Source organism: Nycticebus coucang, chromosome 16, assembly GCF_027406575.1.
Source record: "Nycticebus coucang isolate mNycCou1 chromosome 16, mNycCou1.pri, whole genome shotgun sequence".
NCBI classification, from domain to species: Eukaryota; Metazoa; Chordata; class Mammalia; order Primates; family Lorisidae; genus Nycticebus; species Nycticebus coucang.
Genome location: NC_069795.1, coordinates 71,238,126 through 71,261,885, shown reverse-complemented (window position 1 = coordinate 71,261,885; position 23,760 = coordinate 71,238,126). Strand labels below are relative to the sequence as shown.

Genomic DNA, 23,760 nt, shown 5'->3' with positions numbered 1-23,760 from the left:
CTCACCCAAGTCCTACTGAATCAGAAACTACTGGCATACAGCCCAGTGATCTGATCTGTCTCAAGTCCTCCTGGTCAAGTGCACTTAAGTGTGAGGACTCCTGCTCCAGACTAAACCTCCCACAAGAGCCTAGAAACCATACTAACGCAGGAATGTTCCAAAATGCCGGTTGCGTATGAACCCCTGACCATGCCAAAGTCCCACCTGCTATTTCTGTGCCATCCGATCCGTCATCAAGGCACACCTGGAGCTTTCAGCATGTCTGTGGGTTTAGAAAGTAGTGAGAAAACTTTTTTAAAGAAAAAAACCCTCTTAATTCCTTCAAGTCTTTCTAGGTACAGTTTGTCACATTTTGATCATTTTTTTTTTTTGTTTGCTTTATGCTTTTGCCTGAACTGCCAAATTTCCAGTGGTTAATGTATTCTTGGTTATTTATTTCATCATTCAACAAACACTTGTTGGGTACCAAGTAGGTGACAGCACGGTATGAGATGCTTGTGTTTGAAGCAGCAAATTAGAAGCAAACGCAGTCAACCTTCTCAGAGCCCACAGTAAGCAGGCCATCACTGAAAAGTGTGACAAGTGCGGCATCCACTTTGGGAAAACAGAGGGAGGCCCATCTCTCAGACTTGTGGTCAGGAATGCTGTTCCAGGAGGTGAAGGTTCAGCTGATGACCTACAGAATGAGTAGTATTTAGCCCAGGGTTATAGTAGAGTGGTGGCCGGTGATATAAAGAGCGCTCTGAGAGAGCCACAAATGCAAAGACCTAGAAAACAGGATGATCCTACTGGGGGAAGGACTAGTTCAGAGTGGCTGAAGACTCAAGTGAGAAGTGAGGCATGAAGGGGGAGAAGGTAGCAGAGAAAGACAGGAGGTAGACCCACTGGCCTTATAGTCTTGGTCACGGATAAATGGGAAACGATTTTAAGAAGAGATGTGATGTGGGAAAAATGTATTGGCAGTATCACTCCACTTATTTTGATACAGTTTTTTGGTTGTTGTCATTGAATGTGTTATCACTGTTAACGGACTGTGACTTCTTGGAAGTTATCCTTATAACTTTTTCCCTAACACTTCCCCAGGCTGCCAGTGCACTTTTCACTCCACCCCACCCCTCCCCGCCCCTTGCAGGCCCAATAAGAACCTGGCTCTGTTGGTGAGCTCCCAGCCAGCTGCAGTGGTGTGTTTTGCTCATTTGCATTGCTTTTATTACCCCTGAACAGAAATAGGTCACCTTCAGCATTGTCTCCTGCTCTTGCCTTTAGGGTGCCTGTCCTTGCTAGTGACGGTCCAGCACACAGAGCGCTATGTCACCCTGTTTGCCTCTGTCGTCCTCAAATGTGACTATACCACCTCTGCCCAGCTCCAGGATGTGGTGGTGACCTGGCGCTTCAAGTCCTTCTGCAAAGACCCTATCTTTGACTACTACTCTGCATGTGAGTGCCCCCTCCCTTCTTGCTCTCTCTGGGTCCCGGGGACCTCTGGGATATAGTTCTGTTAGGGCTTAGGAATTATTTAGGATCACAACTCCTTATAGTATGGAGAAGCCACCGAGAACACCTAATTCAATACCCTCATTTTATAGATAAACAAGCTGAGTCCAGGCTGATGAAATAACTTACTCAAGGTTATATACTAGTTTAACGTTTATTGTCCCACAGTGTCCTAAAAAGATTGAGGGCAGCTCAGACACAAAGTCAAAGGCAGAGCAAGCCCTGCCTCCTACTGTGTTCCTGGTTCCAGGTCAGCACATGGAGCTGGGGAGGCGGACGTGCCCCACCTCTGATCAGCCCACGCCCTGAGCAGCAGACAGGATAACTCCCACAGGACTGCATTCCCTGCTACAGACTGCCTTCCTGGAGGAGGTCATTCCTTTGCTGACTGAGTACTTTCAGTACCACCCAGGCAGCCTGTTTGTTGTGGGATGTCTCTTAGCGCTGTACAATTCCCCCTGAGGTCTAGCCAGCCTGCGTCTCAGTCACAACTTCCCATTCCTGGCATTTCTGTGTTTCGACCAGAGCTCTTCACCAGGTGCCCATTTGTGCCCTCTCACGAGCAAGGGAATCCAGAATCTCACTCTCAGCCTAGAATAATTAACCTTTTAGAAATGTTGAAAATAGAAGCAGATACCCTACTCATAAGAAGCGAGCTTTCTGAGACAAGGCAAAGGGAGAGGGAGGCATCGGCTTAACCTCTTTTAGCCCTGGGGCTAATGTCTCTCAGTCTGATTTGAGTCAAACCACAAAAGGTAACTGCTGAGCCACCCACTGAACCTGATGTTGTCCCCCAAAGACTCCTTTCTAAATTGAGGTATATAGTTTTCTGGGGGTTATTCTTAATATGCGTAGGCTAAATGAGAAGCGAGGAGAGCCTTTGTGATGTTTGCCATGTGAGCAGATTTAGCAGCTCCCAAACCTTCTGCTGTAAGAGCAGGTGGATGAACTCCATGGAGTAGAGAGGCTGCGGTGACTTTGACAGACGAGAAGGTGGGGTAAGAGACAGAGAGATGCAGCTGGGATTTGGAAATAACGGCCTTTGGGAGGTCTGAAGTTTTGCGGCTTAAAGTGTGGTTCCTGGCATCACCTGGGAGCTTATTAGAAATCAGAATGTCAGATCCGACTCCAGACCTGAAGAATCGGCAGTTTCATGTTTAACAAGATTCCCAGGGGATGCACAGGCTCAGGAGAAATTAATTCACTTCACTATGTCTCACATGATGAGCAGGAAGGGCATCTTTCTTCCCAGGAAGCCCCTGTAGCCATGTGACTCAGGTGTGTCTTCTCTTCTCAGCATACCAGGCAGCTTTATCCCTGGGCCAGGACCCATCCAATGACTGCAATGACAACCAGCGGGAAGTTCGCATCGTGGCCCAGCGGCGGGGACAGAACGAGCCAGTGCTGGGGGTGGATTATCGGCAGCGCAAGATCACCATCCAGAACCGTGAGTGTGGGCGAGGTGACCGGGGAACCATGGGCGGATGGAAGTGCAGACACCAGGACGGCAGGCTGAGTCAGCATGGGATTTCCCTTTTTTTTTTTTTTCCCCCTGCTGCCTTTTGGTGCTGCCTTTTGGTGTATTTGGTCACTGTTGTTGTTTGGGGAAAGTACCATATTCATAGAATGTGCTGCAACATCTGAAGTTACTTCCCTGGATGTTGGTCTCTGGACCAAAGGATGTGCTGTAGCTTTGGCTAAAGGTCTGGGAGTGGATGACTTCCTTTGCTTTCCTGAGATACAGGGTTAAAGTATGGATCAGGTTCCTTTGACTCTGTCTCTTATCCCACCTTCTCGTCTGTCAAAGTCACCGCAGCCTCTCTACTCCATGGAGTTCATCCACCTGCTCTTACAGCAGAAAGGTTTGGGAGCTGCTAAATCTGCTCACATGGCAAACATCACAAAGGAAGGACTTCTGAGTAGATGGCCACCTTGAGACCACTGCCCTCCATTGGTAGAGGAGAGAGCATTGGGCTTGCATTAAAATGGGGAGGGGGAAGGAAAAGCAGAGAGAGGGAAGGAGGGAAAGGGATGGGGCCTTGGTACGTGCCACACCTTCTGGGGATAAGACATGATTGCAAGAGGGACTTTACCTAACAAATGCAATCAGTGTAACCTGGCTTATTGTACCCTCAATGAATCCACAACAATAGAAAAAAAAAAAAAGAAAGAAAGAAAAAATATTAATAATTAAGTCATCACTGTTAATTATTATCTCCCAGGCCCCCATCCCTCTTTCTGATTTGAGAACTAAGGTTTTTGTAACCACAGTGCAAATGAGGCTTATTCATTCAAGGGAGTCAAGCTTAGCCTGACCTCTTTACTAAAAGTGAGCAGTGAGTTAAATCCAATAAGCAGATGCACATTTGTTCTTAGAACAAATAGCTTTGGGGTAAGATGCAAGATGACCTGCCCTGAAAATAAAATATTAAGTACTTAACATTTTACCATAAAAAAAAAAAGTCCCAGGTGAGTCTCCGTGTTCCCTCTCACTAGCTCAGTGCAGTTGTTTTCTCTGTCTTCTGTGTCCTCATCTTAGAAATGGGCAAAATGGTATTCCCTACCCCAAAGTGAATAGCAGTGCAGTATCTGAGAGTTGAGTCTATAATCTGTCAATTTGTTCCTGGTGCAGAAGGAGTGGTTAGAGCCCTGGCTCTGGAGTCAAGACTCAGGTGTGCATCCCCATTCTGCATATAGAGGGTGTGTGAACTTGGACAAGCCCTTTCAAGTTTTTCAGACTCAGTTTTTATACAATGGAATGTGCCATAGTACCTGTGTTGTGGAGATGTGTAGAGATTGTGGTAATGTATATAAACCACATACCAGTGTGCAGTGAGCATTACTTAGCACTCACTACACTTTTGGATAAATGGGTTAGCTCTCCACGTTCCTATTTTGTAATCCAGGGTTCTTGCAAGAGATTATCAGCACAGAATTTGTAGTCTATTTCAATGAACCTTATGTGCTGGCTAAAAGGGGAAAAAGGGAAAAATAAACCTGGCAGGCTATTCATGGTGCCCATAACTACAATTTGAGGAAATCTCTGAATATTCTGTGACTTAAGGTAGATCATTTAAAGGTAACCAGTTTAATAATTGCTTCTAGGGAGGGGCCTATAGCTCAGTTGGGCACCGGCCACATACACATAGGGTGGCGGCCTAGGCCTGCTAAGCAACAATGACAACTGCAACCAAAAAATAGTCTGGTGTTGTGATGGGTGCCTGTAGTCCCAGCTACTTGGGAGGCTGAGGCAAGAGAATTGCTTAAGCCCAAGAGTTTGAGGTTGCTGTAAGCTGTGATGCCACAGCACTCTACCCAGGCGACTCTGTCTCAAAAAAATTGCTTCCAACGTTGTAATACTTAAGTCTGATCCTTTTACGTTCAACCTCTGGTTTCTCCAGGCCAGTTCTTGAACCCTCAGCCTTAGAGAACATCTGTCCTTCTTTTCTAGTCCCCAGGGACATCTTCAAAGATTCAGGTGGTTCTACTTTTTTCAAAGCCAGCAGAATTAGTTCTTATCTGACTCCAAAGTTTAAGACCTTTTTAATTAGCAAATCATCTTTATAGTTTCCGAAGGCTGAAAGTCCCTATAGATGCTAGTCCTTGTTCTGTTTTGTTTTGTTTTGTTTTGTTTTTTCTGAAAACACAAAGGTATATACCTCTGTGACCTCCACTCCCAACAATTTTTAGATCAAACCTTGCTTCTTTCTTAATCCCACAGGAAAACATACCACTGGTTTTTATTTCCACCTCCAGACTTGCTGTGACTTCTGGGAGCCCTTGTTTTCCAGAACTTTTATGCCTGTGATCATTTGAGACAACCCCATTAAATCAGTTCTGGGATCCTTTAAAATGTTTTATCTAAGGAAGGGTAATTGGTGGGACCGCATCTATGGTGCATCTTACAAGGGTACATGTGAAACTTACTAAATGTAGAATATACATGTCTTAACACAGGAAGACTATGCCAGGAAGGCTATGTTAACCAATGTGATAATAATATGTCAAATTGTATATAAAAGTAGTGTATGGTGCCCCATGATTGCGTTAATGTACACAGCTATGATTTAATTTAAAAAATGTTATCAATATCTAAATACTATCATTACTCTGACATCCCTAGAATACCCTTTGTATCTCCTTTATTGGAGCCGATTTACAATACACATCAAGCTTGGGGGAGGGGATTTCTTCAAAACACTTTCGCCATTTCTTCAAGTCTGGAGTTAGCTTGTTTCTTGGAAAGGTAGTGGTTTGGAAAATAATGGGTAGGAAAAAATTGTAAGGATTGACGTAGAAAGAAAAGGAAACAGAAGTCAAAGTTAAGTCCAGCATTGCGTGACCTCATGTTTTTGTTTCATTTCCTCAATGAATATTTCTTGATGAACAAATAGTAAAGAATTGCAGATATGACCACCATCTAAGCAGGAGCTAGTCAATAAAGCTAATGTCGCCTTCCTGCTGTGGATCAGAGCAGGGACTGCTGATGTGCTGAGACATGGAGCCTGCCTCTGACTGGATTTTAAACTTTCAGGACAAAAAAAAGAGTCTTGTTCCTTTCAGATCTCCCACAGTGCCTGATATAGTGCTGGATGCACAAAAAGTCTTTAGGGAGTATTGTTGACTTTGCTAAACTTGAACAAACATGTTAACCATTCATCTGTCTTAATGGGATAGCATGGTACTCAGTGCTCACAAGAACACAATCTTTTCTTAAGTTACATTCACTCTTAATGTATTGGCATTTCACTCTTACCTGTCCCTTCCAGATCCAGAGGTATTTGCTCATTTTAGGCTGTTAAGGGCTGTAGACTAAAGTTTCTACCCAAAGTGGAGAAGATAGCAGAGTTTAGTGGTTAAGAGCACCAGCTTTGAGTCAGAGAGATGTAGGTTTGAGCCTCCCTCTGTTGAGCACTGTTACCAGGCTAGTTCCTTTAGCCTCTTTAAGGCTTAATTTTCCTTATCAGAAATGCAGGCAAATAATACCTACTCTTTTAGTTAGGTTTGATTGCAAGTAAGGAAAAGCTCCAAATATTAGTGAGTTAAACATAAGGAATTTTATTTTTCTCTTGCATATACAATCAGAGGTAGTATGACGGCTGTGTTCCATTAGGTCTTTACCAAGAATGTCATCTTCCTCCTCATGGTTCATGATGTCAACTGTCACATTTGCTTCCCATGTAACACAATAGAAGAGACGAAGAAGGAAAGGGCCCATGTGTTCATGACCTGTTTTAAGAAAGTTTGTGGGAACCATTACATGATACTACTGCTTACATTCTCTTGGCCAGAACTGAGCCACTTGTCTATCTCCATCTGTAAGAGAGGATGTGAAATTGCTTTTATTCTTGGATGGTCCATTTTCACTGTTACCATAGAATATCTGAGACTGAGTAATTTATAAATGAATAAAGATTTATTAGCTTACAATTCTGGAGGTTGAAGAGTCCAGTATCCAGGTGCTGGCATCTGGTGAGTCTTTTCTTGCTGGAGCATTACATGGCAGAAGGTGAGAAGTCAAGGGGGGCAAAATTCACCCCTTTATAATAGTCCCAATCCCTCCCACAAGGATGAAGCTCTCCTGGCCCAAACATCTTTTAAAGGTCCCACTTCTAAGTACTGTTATGATGGCAATGAAATTTCAGCATGAGTTTTGGAGGGGACAAACACTCAAATCGTAGTAGCCATTTTAGTACATGGTCAAAAATTATATGACTATGGGAGAAGACAAGAATGGGCAATGAGAAACCGTGGTAATCTATACCATACCTGTCTATAGGGTTGTGGTGGGAATTAAGTGAGGCAGCATATCCAAAATCCTTACAAAGTCCCCGGTGGGGCTCAGGATTAGTCAGTTCTATCATCATTATACTTTTTGGAGAAAGAGGAAGATCTCAGAGGAAGGAATTGAGACCTTTCAGTGAACTACCAGAGTTCTTTATAGGATGTGGCAAGATATTACTGGGATATTGAAGCTGACATAGCTTAAGAACCAGCGTTGTGGCTCATGCCTATAATCCTAGCACTCTGGGAGGCCGAGGCAGGTTGATTGCTTGAGTTCAGGAGTTGGAGACCAGCCTGAGCAAGAGCGAGACCCCATCTCTAAAAGTAGCCTGGCATTGTGGTGGGCGCCTGTACTCCCAGCTATGGGGGAGGCTGAGGCACGAGGATCACTTGAGCCCAAGAGTTTGAGGTTACTATGAGTTATGACATCATGGCATTCTACTGAGGGCAACAAACTAGACCCTGTCTCAAAAAAAAGAAAGAAAGAAAAGAAAATAGAACCAGCACCTTCTTCTCCTATGACCACTAGTGCTTTCTCCCTCCCTCCTATGTAGGAGCAGATCTTGTGATTAATGAAGTGATGTGGTGGGACCATGGAGTGTATTATTGCACCATTGAGGCTCCAGGGGACACCTCAGGAGACCCAGATAAGGAGGTGAAACTCATCGTCCTGCGTAAGTGCTGCTAGGGGTTTCTATTCACCCACCTCACCACTGTAACACTTTTATGGACAGAAGAACAAGATAAAAACAGAAATAATCAATCCTAGGTTATTATCATTGTATTGTCAACCAACCTTACCCTGTAAGTCAAGTGCTGTATTTATTAGATGTCTAGAGTAGAACTGGAAGTGTTCCATCTGAATGTTTGGTCCAACCCCTGCTCGGCTTCCCCGCTGCAGACTGGCTCACGGTGATCTTCATCATTCTGGGAGCCCTCCTCCTCCTCCTGCTGATTGGTGTGTGCTGGTGTCAGTGCTGCCCTCAGTATTGCTGCTGCCATCTCCGTTGCCCCTGCTGTCCCACCCGCTGCTGCTGCCCTGAGGAAGGTGAGTGGACATAGGCAAGTGGTGGGATGGGGTGGACTAGCGCCTGAGACCCCAGACTCATCACCTTGATGTTCCCAGGCCAAAGATGCTTCTAGGCCCTTCTCTCATCACAGGTTGAGAGGACATTCACTTTAGCACTGAGATGATGCTAGGGGAGGCTGTAGAACCACATGGAAGGTGCCCTTCTCTTAGGCTGCCTAAAGCCTCTGTCTGATAGCTCTGCCTCCTGATGATATTTTCCTAGTGGACCTGATATCCCTGTGCTTCAGTCTGTGTCCTACCACTGACCTTGTTTGGACATAGGGTGGTCAGAGAGAATTGTTTAAATGAAGCAGTGTAAAGGGAAAAACTTTTTTCCTCTTCTCACATACCTCTCAATATTTCTGACACCAGACATGTGGGGCTTTTCCCCACACACCAAGAATTCTCTAGCAAACACCAATCCAGTGTCCTATAATTTAACTCAATTCTGACACTACCTACCTGGTATCATTAGATCCCACAGGTTGAGGGTTCAGTCCCTCAAGACTTTCCCCCACTTCAGATGCCAACCACAGTTGCAGGTAGTGGGTTGTCACTTACACTTCTGACCAACTGGTTATAAATTGAGGGTTCCCATGACCCTCTCATCAGGTTCAATTAATTTGGTAAAGTGGCTCACAGAATTCAGAGAAACAACCATTTATTACAAAAGGATATTTTAAAGGATACAAATGAACAGACAGATGAAGAGATGCAGAGGGCAAGGTACATAGAAAGGTGTGAGGAGCTTCCTGCCCTCTCTAAGTGGTCCACCCTCCCAGCACGTCCATGTGTTCAACCAGGAAGTTCCTTGAACTTGAACCTGGTCCTTTTGAGTTTTTATGGAGGCTTTATTACATAGGAATGATAGACTAAATCATTGGTCATTGGCGATCAACTCAACCTTTAGCCCCTCTCCCTTTCCTGGTTTTCAGGAAGGTGGGAATGAAAGGAATGATTAGAGAATCATGCCTTTGTCTTTCTGGTGACTAGCCCCATCCTGAAGCTACCTAGGGGCCCACAGCTACTAGTCATCTCATTAGCATACAAAAGATACTCATCATTCTAGAGATTCCTAGGAATAGGAGCTGTACAACAGGAACAAGGGGCAGATACTGTCATCCAAAAGAGTACCAGCATGGCTAAATAATGAAAAGGAGAGTTGTATTGGTGATATCAGTTTATAAACTGGGAAGAGAACATCTCCAGCATGGACCAAAGGTGCTCTCTCTTCAAAGAGAGAAAGAGCAAGTTGGGTTTTATACATTACAGAGTCTGCATGACACAGTAGAGTAATACATATTGAGCAGATTGGGGGGCGGGGGAGCTGTACGTATTTATGAGGAGAGCCCAGAGCATGTGCAATAGGTAAACATATGTGTGACATACATCCTGTCACTTTGTGGGTAGAGTTTGAGCATTAGAATAAGGTAGAATTTGGCTCTTTATATGAAAAGGTAAACTATAGGATGTGAAGACAGTGTATGTACAGTCTCCATAAAGTGGATGAAAACTGGCTTAAGATCCATAAATGCTCATCAGAAAAGATAAGGTTTGGTCTTCTTTGCATCCTGAGTTATAATGGTCTGGGTTATAAATCAGAGTTTGAAAGGGTCTAGTAATTTTCCCCATGGCTCCTACTATTAGGGAGTTTAGCAAGAGTGTAGTTTTTCTTGTAGCACTTAGAAATTTGCCATGCTAGCTGGGCCCTAAGCCTTTGATTTGTGAGTAACTTTTGTTTCCTTAACCTTAGGGTTTGTCTTAGTTGATAAAAGAGCATCTTCTTTTGTCTCTTAGATTAAAAGACCAAATATATACTTCTTACTTTAGTACAAGGATGCACCACTCCTTAGAAATGACTTTAAAAAAAAAAAAAAAACAGAGCAGAGGAGAAAGGTATTAAAGTGATGGTTCTCAAACTGAAACTCACATTAGAATTACACGGAGGTCTTGTTCAAACTTAATAGCTGACATCCACCTCCAGGGTTTCTGACTCCATTAGTCTGGTGGGGGTCTCTGAATTTGTTGCTCAAAAGTTCCCAGGTGATGTAATGCTCTTGGTCAGGGCATCATATTCTGAGACTCCGTGAGTTAGGAGAAGGGAAGAGGAAGCAGAAAATCTTGCCTTTAATATCATTTTTTGGACTAAAATTTTATCCTTTAAAATAGAATTATGCCCCACCAAAATCTGACTACAGAATATATGATATAGGCAAAAGAGCAAAAAATTATTCTATAAAGATCTTTTCTTTATCCCATCTTTAGTAAATAGATGGGATAACATCAACTGCTTTAAATGGAAGGGTGTTTCTTTAGTTTTTGTTTTAAATAATATTTCCTTTTTATGATGATAAAAAATAAACTACTATGTGAAATTCAAGAAAATGTAAAGACTACTTTGAGTACCCAGAGAAAACCACTGTCATCATTTGGTCCATTTGAAAAATAGTTTTTTAAGGAATTTACCCATTAAGATAGAAACAAGAATTAATTTACCATGTTCAGAAGGTCAGTGGTCTGAGTCTGGTTTCAGACCTGTGCTCCAATGTGGCTCTCTTATAGGAAAAGAGAACTAACTTTTATTGGATGTTAACTATGTGTAGGCCCTTTGCATATATTTCCTCAATGAATCCTCACAACAACTAGAAGGTAGATGTCATCCCTATTTAACAGGACACTGAAGGTCAGAGAAGTCCCACGGGTAATAAGTAGCAGTGGTAGTGTGGAATCAATGTTCATCTGACTTGTGAATGTCTCATTAGGGACTGCCACAGCAGGCAGATCATTACAGGATTGGCCAAGTATCATGAACTCCTTAAAGAGGGCAAAAATAGCAGAGGATGCAATATTGGGCCATGGGGCTGTCTACCGTTCAGGAACCTCAGGGAGAAAAGCCGTGGAGAAGCCACAGTCACTGGTGATAAGAAAAATCCTCCCAACATGACTTCTTAGAATCCCTAGATCTGTGGGACACTAAAAATAAGCAAGGCTTGGGACAAGGCTTGTACAAATGATAAATGCATTCCTTGTCAGTAAACTAATAAACAGAGATTCTGAGGGAAAGTACTTTCTCCTGAGAAGAGTTCATTTAAAAGAACTGGTGAAGTAAAGAAATGAGTGCCATGAAAAAAAATCCCTGAACTTGAGCAGATGAAGGTTACTTTCAAAGTGAGTCACTAGAGCAAACTGTCCTGAGAAATTTGTTGACAAGAGAATTGCATGGAGGGGCATGCATTGTTAAGGAGAGTTCTTTGCTTAGGGGAAGAGAGAGTGATTGTTGGGTTTTTGTGGAACAAGGTAACCCTAAGCATATTTATAAGCAAAGAACCAAGATTAATGGCCAGTGAGTAAAGTGAAGCATTATGGAATGAGGTGGTCACTGATGACTGATGAAACCACTGGGAGTGGCGTCAGGCCTACAAGTGACAGAACTAGCTTTAGAAAGGGAAGGGAAAGGTAAGGAAAGGGAAGGGAGGCAGCCTGACCTCTGAAGACACAGAGGAAGTAATTAAAATGTGGAAGATGATTAAGATTTAAGGGAGGAAAATGAGGGAGCTCACAGCTTCCTGACTCAAACTCAGCAAATCAAACTTCTAGATGCAGAAGGAAGCTTCAAGAAAGATGTCAGTGATTCTTGAACTTCTTTGGCCATAGCCCACCTCCCCAACCTCCTACTCTCCAATGAGAGTTAAGAGCATTGGAGAGGAGAAAAATGAAAATGACACCACATTTTAGTGACCCTTGATAATTCACTTCGTACTGGTAAATGACCCGCCATAGGACTTATAGATGAAAGGTTTTGAATTGAATCTTACTTTTTTCCATGAGAAATGGAGAAACAGCTTTCATCCCTCCTTCTTGGAGAACCTCTAGGCATACCCTGTAGTGGGCACAGGCCACACTGAGATTCTCTGACTTATCCTGCCTCATCCCCACCCCACCCCCCTAACCCCTACAGCTGAAGGAAGTGAGGCCTGGAGAGACTTTTACACCATTACACATAGCCTGTTAGTGGTGAGCCCTGTACTAAACCTAGATTTCTTAACTCCATGTCTAGGGCTGGTTCCTCTTCCTCAACAAAGATAATGTCATGTAAGTTCATGGGTAGGGGAAGATCTGAGAAGTGGGGAATATTTAACCTGCTGCTTTAAAGGAGGGAATGCATGTTCAATAGATCGATCAAGGATAGCCCTGTTGGGAGGAGGGCTGTTTGAGGTCAGTTGCCTAACTGGGGACCACCAGTATCTGCTGGTAGTTTCCCAAAGCTGAAATGACAAGAGTTCAAAGGGGAATGGGATTCTAGGAAGCTCCAAGGATGGCACTAAAATGATTGGCCATTCAATTGGCAGGGGGAATGGTAGTTTTAGAAAAAGCAAAAAGACAGGGCCAGGCATGGGGGCTCACGCCTGTAAACATTGTGGGAGGCCAAAGTGGGTGGATTGCTTGAGCTCAGGAGTTTGAGACCAACCTCAACAAGAGTGAGACCCTCTCTCTACTAAAAATAGAAACTAGTCCAGGGTTGTAGTGGGCAGCTGTAGTCCCAGCTACTCAGGAGGCTGAGGCAAGAGGATCTCTTGAGCCCAGTAGTTTGAGGTTGCTGTGAGCTATGATGCCATGAAACTCTAGCCTTGGGCAATAGAGTGAGACCCGATCTCACTCACACACACACACACACACAAAGAAAAAGCAAGAAGAAACAAAAGGACACTGAACATGGATTGAAGAAAGGGCAAGAGTGAGTTTTGTAAGAGTGGAGAAGGGATGGTAAGGATTGGTAACCAGTAACAGGCAGATGGAGTTGGAGACCCTCAAGGACACCAGTTCTGTGTGGTGATGCACACAGATGATGCTGGCTGCAGGGCAGGAGAGGTACACATTTCTGCAGGAGGGTAAGGTGTTGAGTGTCATTTCTGTCATGAAAGGGACATCTTAAGGAATATGCCCTGGATTTTCTTCAGAGATGAAGATTAATAGTTTGGTGGCTTATTCTCCATATATTTATTTTGTCACCTTCTATGGAATCTTGGGCAGAGAAAACACAATTTATAACAATTATAGCCACTGCCTATTGACTTTATCTGTCATACGGTAGTCATTTCATGTGCATTACCTCATTTTACCTCATTGAACCTCAATGACCTTGTGAAAGAGCTATCATTTTCCCCAACTCTCAGATGAAGTGACTGGGCTCAGAGAGTCAGAAAACTCACTCAAAACCACACAGCGAGTACATCCTGGAATTCAAGTTGAAGTCCGTCTGATCTTTGAAGCCTATATTTAAGGAGATTATCCCTGAGGACCATTTGTTGAGAATCCTCAATTGTCAACTCCAAGGTGACCCCCTGCATCAGAGTAGGGAGGTCGTTGAAAATACAAATTTTCTTGGCTTGCTTTAGAACAACTGAAGGGAAGTCTCTGGGAATGAAACCTAGAAATCTGTATTTTTAATAAGCTCATTAAAGGTGACCAAGGTGGACTTTACTCCCCTAAGGTTAAGAGATAACTTATTGGGACTCTTTTGAAGCTTCATTGCTTTGTCTATGTTTCTTATTTTTATTGTCCAATTCCCCATTAGGTGAACAACAGCTACGCCAATGGTCTAGACATCCCTGGGAGACTGTCTCTGGGGATGGGAGGCAAGAGAGAAGCTCAAAGTCTATATCTTTCATATTATTTCATCAGTTCTCATGAAACAAGGAAGGAAGGGACCCTGGAAAAAAATTCTGTCAGCTAGGAAGGGAACAGGTGGTTTAATCTCTGGACTATGAAAAAATTAAGGGAAATTACAGGAAAGCTAATGGAGGATCAGTAATTAGGGAATTACCTGTTCTGGGCATCCCATTAATGAAAAATATCATTTGAGAAGCAAGGAGGAAGCATAATTCTTTCTTACTCCCCTATTGAATGGAGAGTAGAAAGAAGTGGCCAAACAGGGGAATGATACCACTTGGAAGAAGCCAGGATGCAAAAGAGGTTGCACTGTTCCCAGTTGGAATTGGATGTTCCCAGGCCTTGGAGGGAAAGACTAATTTGGAGTGAATTTTGAACAGTGTAGAGCTGAGTGGGAGAGAAGCAAACTGAGGAGGTACCCTTGGGAGAGGTGTTTTACTTCTTCACAGAAAATAAAGGAGTATAAGGTGGTGTGGCAGGAAGAGCATAGGCTTGAATATCAAACAGACACAGGTTCACAGCCGGGCTCTGCCAGTCACCTAGCTGTGGGACCTTGGGCTGGGAATGTGACTTCTCTGAGGTGAACTTCCTTATCTGATTCCCACATTAAGAGTTTTCTCAGAGGACTGATTAGCTCATATAAAGTAACTGGCCGTACAAAGCAGGACATTCCAGTATGTGTGTTGGTGGCAGCCAGCAGAGGAAGCTAGGGAGAGGCATGTTTTAAAAAGGGAAAATGATGAGCCTATGGACGTGCCTTCAGGGAGTCTGGGAGTCTATCAGTTGGCATGATTGTGTTTGTGGCAGCTGAGTGAGCTGCTGCAAGTTTGCATCTGATTTCCTCCGGGTTGGGCCGTGACTCACCACTAGGGCTGGAGCTCTGGACACTTCTGGGGCCTCTGCTGCAACCACTTCCTCTTGTGCTGGAAGTTTGTTTTATACTAGAGCAGCTGGGTAGCCCACCAGATTCCCTTTGCTGTGGGCCTCAGCAAATCTCCCACCCTGTGTAGTTGGGTCTGGAATGCCTGTGCCCCCTCTTGCTATGCCAAGGTGTAGCCTTAGGCAACACCCGTCTGTTTTAGAGAAGGTGTTCTGGGGAACTGAGGGAAAAGTATGCAAACAGGGGAACAGAGGAGTGCCAGGTTGGGAGCCTGCGGTAGTTCACAGCCTGAGACAGGTACTTCTTGCACTTAACCGTGAAAGTACATGCTGTACATGCATGGTTAGTCAGAGACCTTTGAGAGATGAGTGGCACTCAGCCACAACTGCCTCAAAATAGAAATTCTTGAACAAAAACAACTAAATGCTATTGTTTTAAATTTGCTTTCACTGTGAGTTTTGTGCCTCAGACCAGCCCCACATAGGCAACTGGAGTGATATTGCTGTGGCCCCCTTGTTGTGCTATTTTTTTTTTTATTCTATTTTATTTGCCCATAAAGGAAATGGTAATTCCCTTTCCTCTTCTTGCCTGTACCCTACCTCTTTGAGATTCCCGGTACTTGGGGAAAATCCCAACACTTCAGGAAGAGAGGCATAGGAATGATCCTCTGAGTTCACTTGAGCATTTTGCACTCCCTTGCTTTCTCCACCACGGACTTTCTCCCACCCAGGGTTTGTATGCCAGCTAGAATCACTCTTCAGTGTAATGACCAAGTAATTCTGCTGTTGGCATCAGCCTCGTATCCTTCCTTTTTACTTTTACTCTGTGCAGACAGCCCTGAGCGTGCTGGCAGACGTCCCCAGCCCTGACTCCCAGCCTCCCAGCCTCTCTGCCTCCTCCAAGAACTTTGCATCTGCATCTTCTACTTGTGGCCATTGGCTTCTGGTTTTGTTGACCTGTGACCTGAGATTTCATGGTCTCTTGGTATCCATGCATCTAACCTGTGTACTTTGGGTGTTGTTAGAAGTGGGCTGGATAATGAAATGGGGTGCAGAAGTTGCAATCTTGCCCATAGAGAATTTATCCCCAGCTGCTTGCCAGGGGAACAATTAATTTGCTACTCCCTTAACCCTTACTCCCATACACGATAGGTAAAAATGGACTTAGAGGAGAGAAGCTGGCCTCTCGCAAGACCATAGGGTAGAGAAAAGTGGGGTGGAGGTATAAGGTTGCCCAGGCTGAGGGTCTGCATTTCTCCTTCTTTCCCTGCAGCCCTGGCCCGCCACCGCTACATGAAGCAGGCTCGGGCCCTAGGTTCTCAGATGATGGAAAAACCCCTGTACTGGGGGGCGGACAGGAGCTCCCAGGTTTCATCTTATGCATTGAACCCGCTGCTGCAGCGAGGTAAACCTTGCCCGAGATTTAGGGGGTGGGAGAGGGCAGAGGGCAAGGGTAGGAGCATGGGCTGCATTGGGGTCCCCATGATCAGCAGTGTGTGTGTCTTCATGATTGAGTATGGGAGGGAATAAAGGCAAGCTGAATAATGTAATAGTCTAAGGTCCTTATTCTGAGGAGTATGTTTTGGGCCATTATATCTGAATATTCTGTCCTTGTTTTCATTCAGATTTGTCCCTGAGATCCAGTCTCCCACAGATGCCAGTGACTCAGACCACTACTCACCCTCCCATCACCAATGGTGTCCTGGAGTATTTGGAGAAAGAGCTACGGAACCTCAACCCAGCCCAGCCTCTGCCCCCTGACCTCAAAACCAGATTGGGCCATCCCTGCAGCATGCTGTCCTCCCTGGGCTCTGAGGTTGTGGAACGCAGAATAATCCACCTGCCCCCACTGATCAGAGACCTGCCATTCTCAAGGAGGACCAGCAACTCCTCACACCAGCAATGGCTCACCTCAGATCCCTCCAGACCCTGGGATCTGAGGGAGGAGAGAAGGCAGCACCATCACTCTGATTTCCAGCAGGAGTTCCAGGATCGTGGACCAAAGCCCTGGGCATTGGAGAGAAGAGCATGGGACCATCCAAGGAGTGGAAGGCACCACAGCTCCAGGCTCAATGGGTCACCCCTAGCCTGGTCAGACAGGGACAGCCTCAGTGATGGCCCCTCATCCAGTGAGCCTCAGTGGCATCCCAGCCATCCCCCTCTCAGGAGCCACTATCAGCAGAGGCGCAGTAGGCCCAGTCCCCGGGAAAGCTCCCAGAGGCATAGTAGATGCCGGCCCCGGAGCTACTCCCCTCCCCTGCCCTCAGGCCTCAGTTCTTGGAGCTCAGAGGATGAGAAGGAGAGGCACCCCCAGAGCTGGAGGACCCATCGCCGCCGTTCGCACTCCCCGAACTGGCCGGAGGAGAAGCCGCCCAGCTACCGCTCACTGGATGTCATTCCAGGCAAGAATGGCAGGAAAAAAGGGAGTGTGGAGAGGCGCTCGGTGAGCTTGGGTCATCCTGCTGAGGGTCGGGTGTGGGCAGAGGACCCTCCAGCTAACCTTGGCTGCAGCTGACACAGGCCACCTCACATGCCACTGCTGAAGGTGACCCCTCCCTATTTTGCACAAATGACCCTGTAGGCACCCCTTATTAGAGCTAACTTGGGACCTAGTGAGTACAGGGTGCCCATCTGTGCAGAGTACAATACCCAGGGCCTTCTCATCCTCAGTGTCACTGCAACTTTTACTGTAGTCCTGTGAGCTGGTCAAGCAGCATCCCCATTTCACAGATGAGGAAATGAGGCTTAGAGTGATTAAGCACCTGTGAGCAGTGGAGCTAGGATTTGAATGCAGGCCTTCATGGCTGAGACTTTACCTCTTTGCACAGCTGCCTTGCTTTATTTAGCAATGTATTTCCATACCCCAAATTAGAACACGTGGCCTGACAGAGAGCATTTGTCAAGTCAGTCTACAAGGCTCTATTGCAGACTCTTTATCTTTTTTTTTTGCAGTTTTTGGCCGTTTTTTTTTTTTTTTTGCAGTTTGAACCCAACACCTCCGGCATATGGGGCTGAGCCCTACTCCTTTGAGCCACAGGCACTGCCCTAGTGCAGTGTTTTTCAACCATCTCATGGCATACTTGAATCTGTAGTTAAACTTCCATGGCACACTTCATTCCTGTTGATCAAAAAAAAAGAGTGAAAAAAAGAATATACATACTGTGCTTTGAACTTCTTTTGAAAATAATTTAACGATCTTTAAAATTTTTCATGGCACAAGTAAAATCCTCTAATGTCATACCAGTGCCCCACAACACACCAGTTGAAAATCACTGCTCTAGTGTATGTGAGGATGAAGTCCTCTGAGACATCCCTTAAAAAGGATCATTTAAACTGACTTTTTACAGAAACAAAACCCCTATGTTCTAAATATGGGTCAGAACTTTAGGATTCTGTGAATAGGCAAAATGTCAGTGGGTGCCGGACATACCTTACCAGGCTAAAAGGTAAATATAGGAGGATGTAGGTCTTTGAAGCTTCTGGATACAGACCTTTTAATTTATTTTTTTAAAGAAGTGACTTTAAAAAATCATTTATAATTAATACACCATACTGATGGTATTCCTTTGATGTTGGCACTTTGCAAAGGAATGATTCCATTGCTTAAAAACATTAATGAATTGCCCCAGAGCCAGCTTAACAAGCTACCCGCCAAAATCTTCTATTTGACCTGAATCCTTTTCTCTTTTGCTTCTCAAAAGAGAAAGAGACAGTCAAAGAGACATGCAGTGGCTCTGAGGGAAGTTCTCAGAGTAGAGGGGTATTATACAAAGAAGAATTGTTTCACTTGCGGGCTTTGAAGGATATAACTCTCACTTGAAAGTATGTGTTCTGTTATGATTTTATAAAAAAAAAAAAATTACACTGTGTGGTATATGCAAAGGAACTGGCCTCTTAGGAGACCCACAGTGCTGCTCTTTCGAAAGCTGAACTTTGGTGAGAGAGCAATTGTGAGGAAGGTATTAAAGACCAGCAGGTGTATTTGAAATAGTCAATGGCAACTATGTCATCTTAATACAGATGTCCCATGAGAGACAAAAATCAGCAATAAAGAAAATAGGTACCCCATACTAAATGGGACTGAGTTACAGACATCTTATACATCACATTTAATCCTTACAACAGTCCTGTGAGGTGTGTAGTATTATACTCATTTGTAGATGATGTACCTGTTTCTTCTATGTTACCAGTAAGAAAATTACATCTTGAAAGAAAACACAGTCAAGGGTAGAACAACTGACAACCACAGTTACTTGGTCATATAGTGACTAAATCATGTCTCTTCATTTTAATAGAAAAAAATATATAATTTAAAAACCAATTTGGGGCCAAAAATCTAAAACCTACTTTCTTCTAAATTAAATTTTTTTCTTTATTTTTTTTAAAGTTAAATCATGTGGCTTCTTATAAGTGAGAGAAGTGTAAGAAGAACATTGATTATATTCCAGATACTAGGGTTAGCCTTTTTCAATTCTTATTCGATCCTCAACCACCATGTGAGGCTCAAAGAGGTTAAGTAACATGCCCAAAGCCGCACAGCCAATACGGAGTGAACTCCAAGTTTGAATATAGCCCTTCCACTCTCAAACCTGTGCCACTTTCAGTAACTCATATTGACTCTTTAGAAGAGTATCATCAGGAGTTAATGGTATTTTCTGGTGACTTTCTTCCTCATTTTCTAAGAGTATTACAGCTTTTTTTAGCACCAAGATGTACACAACAATAACTCTACCTCTTGCAAACCAGATTTTCATTTTGAAGTTGCTCTTGAGAGGCAATGATTTTGTTCAAGACCATTTTAAAAGCCTCCATTGTTTTGAGTCTCTGCATCTATCTCCCAAGGATTTATCATTTTACTTTATTATGTTCTACTTTTCACTCATATCCTTACAATGACCAGAGGCCCAGGACCAAATATTGCTTTGGTACATTGGTTAGTTTGGAGGGCAGAGTGTTTTGTTTGATTTGTTTATGACTTTGAATGCTTTATTGAGGCAAAATTTCTCCAGGGCCAAAGTCTTGCTCTTTCTTCCTTCCTTGATGGAGCTGTATGTTTCCCTGACAGGTTACCTTCTAGCCTCTGAAGTTACTGGCATTTGCAGATAAGTTCAGATATCATAATATAGTTAGGCCTCTGGATGGTGATCTTTGTTCATGTACACTTAAAGTTCCTGTTTATTCCTGGAGCTGGTAAGATATATCACTGTTGTTTTTTTTTTTTTAAGCAGCCTTTCAGCCGTTATAACTTAACCATAACTTTTTATAAGATATTTATAAATGCCTTATATAGTATTTAGGAAAATATGAATTAACAAAAAAATTTTGTTTCACATGGCACTGTCTCAAGAGTGGAACAAATAGACACTAATAAGAGCTTCTGTTTAGATGATCTCACAGGAACCTGAAACATGTAAGAACTATTTTTCCCTAGTGCCCATAAGAAAATGGAAATTATGTTGAAGGATCTCCCGTCTAACTCCAAAACTAAGACTCTAGCTGAGATCTTCTCAATTCAGGTCTGGTGTTTTCACTCTACCAGAGCTACATACAACCTCAGAAATATAAGGAAGAGAAACTTCAAGCTTTTAACTCTAGTGATTACAGACTAAGTGGCCACTATGTTCCTGGCCTCCTTCACATCAATCATCTTTCTTTCTAATCTTGCCCTAAGACCTTACCAAGGCATTTCTGGCTTATTCCAAACTTGCCCTGTACTTACCTATTCTAATATAAGAAACAAACCGCTGTGTTCTGTTCTCTCCATGCTAAATTCAAACTTTCAACAGAAAATCCTAGCTTTATTGTTATTTTCTTGACTTTTTGACTTAATAAAACATTTTATATCATGATTTTTAATCATCTTCTTTCAACAAAGTGTCTACTCTTTGACCATGTGACCATGTTCTTTTTGTCCCATTTCGTTGTTTTCCTTTGTGTCAGATAACATTCATCCCACAGCATTTTGATTAGAAACCATGATCTCTAAAATGCACTTTCCTGATAAATGGGAAAGATTTTTTTATAGCAACATGAATGTATATACATATATGATACCTTTTGAACAGTATATTTTAGGACAATTGCCTTATCTTCCCATATCAAATAAGACAAAGTCACACTCACGAACTACAAATATAGATCTTCAAAACTTAAATAAAAAGAACCACTATAATATGTATACCAAGGCCCAGGATGAGTTTGTGAACTTAATTATCTGACCTGTATATATTGTAATGGTTCATTTTATTTAAGTTTTAAAGATCTATCATTATGGTGACCATGATGATATTTATCAGTGAAGTATGTAGCACTTTTTCTAGAATGAGTTCGTGAACTTAAATGTCAAACCTTTATACAACAACATCTCTGACAGCCATTACAGAAAAAGAGTTCCAGGCTGGGCACGGTGGCTCATGCCTGTAATCCTAGCACTATGGGAGGCCAAAGCAGGTGGATTGCTTGAGCTTATGAGTTCAAAACCAGCTTGAGCAAAAGTGAGACCCCATCTCTACTAAAGATTGAAAAACTGAGGCAAGAGGATCGCTTGAGCCCAAGTTGGAGGTTGCTTTGAGCTATGACGCCATAGCACTCTACCCAGGGTAACAGCTTGAGACTCTGTCTCAAAAAAGGAAAAAAAGATTTCCAAAATTGCTTTGAAGGGTGGACTAGGCACTGGCATCTGTGCATAGGTTCCCACGGGAAGTACCTTGAAGGTGACCATAGTGATCTTATTCAGCAATGAGGCATATACCAGTTTTTCTAGGATAAGTTTTCAAACTTAATTGTCCAACCTTGTAGTTAGAGAAATAAGAGAACTATAAACCATAGTTCTTACCCTCATCAAGCAACTGGAAAAAGACCAAGCAGAATTACTTCTAATGAAAAACCACTGAGTTTAGCCAGGAAGCGATAATGACTGATCTTTGAAAAATAACTTCAGAGAAACACTAAGATGCAAAGCTACACTTTGTGGAAAAGGGGTGGAAATAAATGGTTCAGAAGACTATAAATAGGAAAAACAGTACTGGGCCATCTCTTCATGGACGAATGGAAGAGAGATGGACTGATGAATGGAACAGGGTACATTTTTATTCAATCTGAGGGAGACTTGAAAATGTTAAAAAAACAAAAACAAAGTTAGGGCTGCGCCTGTGGCTCAAAGGAGTAAAGTGCAGACCCCATATGCTGGAGGTGGTGGGTTCAAAACCCAGCCCCGGCCAAAAACTGCAAAAAATAAAAAACAGAGCTAATGGTAGAGTAAATAAAGTGGTAAGGAATTTGAGGAAGGCTCTAGAGAGAGAGGCAAGAAGAGAAACCTAAGCCTGGGAGTAGAGACTTGCTTCCTGAATATGTTTTAGGATCAAATTTGTCTCAAGATTTGTTAATCAAGCACACCTTGTGTATGGTATGCATAGGTGGTAGATTCTGGTTGACTGGATTTTTCTGTGCTCTTCTATTTCTCTAGGAGAGAGAGAGCTCCCATAGTGGAAGGAGTGTGGTCATTTAGTCACCAGGCACAGCACAGCATCTATGACTACTTCTCAGCAACCACGTATCATCAGCATCACCTAGATTTCCAGCTGACCTAGAAGGCACCTGCAAGTCTATATCTAAGTTTTCCTTTAGATTCTAAGAATCAAGTAGAAAAATTTTTAAAACAGGAATTTAAGGAGTTAATGACTGTCATTTTAGCTTCAGTTTGTATATTTTGCATATTTATATAGTCTCTGACTAATAATAGACCCTAACTGAGATGTAATCCCTCAGGAACTTAAGCAGCCTGAGTCTTTAAAGGAGGCTACACTGCTCAGGACTATGGCCATTTTCAAAGTGAGAACTTGGGAATCTTTAAGAAGAAATAAAACATGTTGAAAATCTATGGAATGTTATAGGAAATTCCCATGGGAACTTGTCTCCCTTATGCATATCTTTAAGAATCCCTCCATGTTTGGAGTTTATCCTGCTGCCCCCATGCTCAGTCCTGAGCACTCCTGTGGTTCCAGCAAGAGATGGCACAGGAAATACTGCATCCTTGTATCCTCTTTATCCTCTTACTGGCTATTTATTGTAAGTGTAGAAACTCAGACTCAGAAGTTTTACACCAGCCTTAGAGTGCCTTGTTTTCTTCTTACTCTTAATTTATATTTTCATTTAAAATCACTTTAAATGCTTCTTGGGAACAACACAGTATATGAAAAATAAGAAATAAAGTGTTCTGGGCTGAGGATCCTACCCCAAATAAACATTTGATTTTCTACTTTTGTGCATTTGATTGGATTAAACCTTCTTCCCCATTAAAGTTCAGAGAAGAGCCGGGCCAACCTGGGTAGTTCCAGAGCTATCATTCTGCTTTAGAGCTGAGATTCCCAACAGAAGCATGCAGGCACGTCTTGCCACTCAGAAAGCCCCAGAAGGAAAGGGCTGTGTGTGCCCTCCCTATGATAAGCTCTACTACACTCTCATTTTCTGCAGCCCCTTTGGAGACTTCATGAATCCATTTGTGATTGATGTAGAGATCTACCATGAGCATATTGGAAGGAGCTGGCCTGAGTGGAGGGGTGTCTGTGTTCTTCAACAGTATTCTTACATGCCCAATTTATATCCTATTGTATTGACCCATTTCCCCCCCAGTCTCGTTAATTTAATTACATGTGGAGAAAATAGATTAAATTCCTCCATTAGGGCAAAGGTTTCTTTTTTGATATCCATGTGTAACTGGGTCAAAATTAGCAAAACAGAAGGAAAAAAGATTTTAATAGATAACGTAGACATAAATCAAGAGGGAAACATGTTCAAGTAAACTGAAAAAGAGAAATGAGAACAAGAGGAAAGAAATAGAAAATAAATAACAAAATAACAGACTA

At 43.1% G+C, this 23,760-nt stretch overlaps 1 protein-coding gene across 3 annotated transcripts in view; it reads left to right on the top strand.

Moving 5' to 3' along the window:
• The window catches only part of ILDR1 (immunoglobulin like domain containing receptor 1), a 42,604-nt gene extending 19,482 nt beyond the window's left edge, over positions 1–23,122 (top strand). Inside the window, exons 2-8 of one of the 3 annotated variants that reach the window (XM_053564909.1) lie at positions 1,267–1,437; positions 2,792–2,941; positions 7,833–7,952; positions 8,180–8,326; positions 16,170–16,301; positions 16,522–17,298; positions 22,362–23,122. In XM_053564909.1, coding sequence (XP_053420884.1) covers positions 1,267–1,437; positions 2,792–2,941; positions 7,833–7,952; positions 8,180–8,326; positions 16,170–16,301; positions 16,522–17,298; positions 22,362–22,381 — 1,517 coding nt within the window. In that variant the 3' untranslated portion in view covers positions 22,382–23,122. Of the gene's footprint in view, positions 1–1,266; positions 1,438–2,791; positions 2,942–7,832; positions 7,953–8,179; positions 8,327–16,169; positions 16,302–16,521; positions 17,340–22,361 lie in introns of all 3 variants that reach the window. The other 2 variants (XM_053564908.1, XM_053564911.1) reach the window with 2 other exon arrangements.
• Positions 23,123–23,760: the final 638 nt, after the last annotated feature.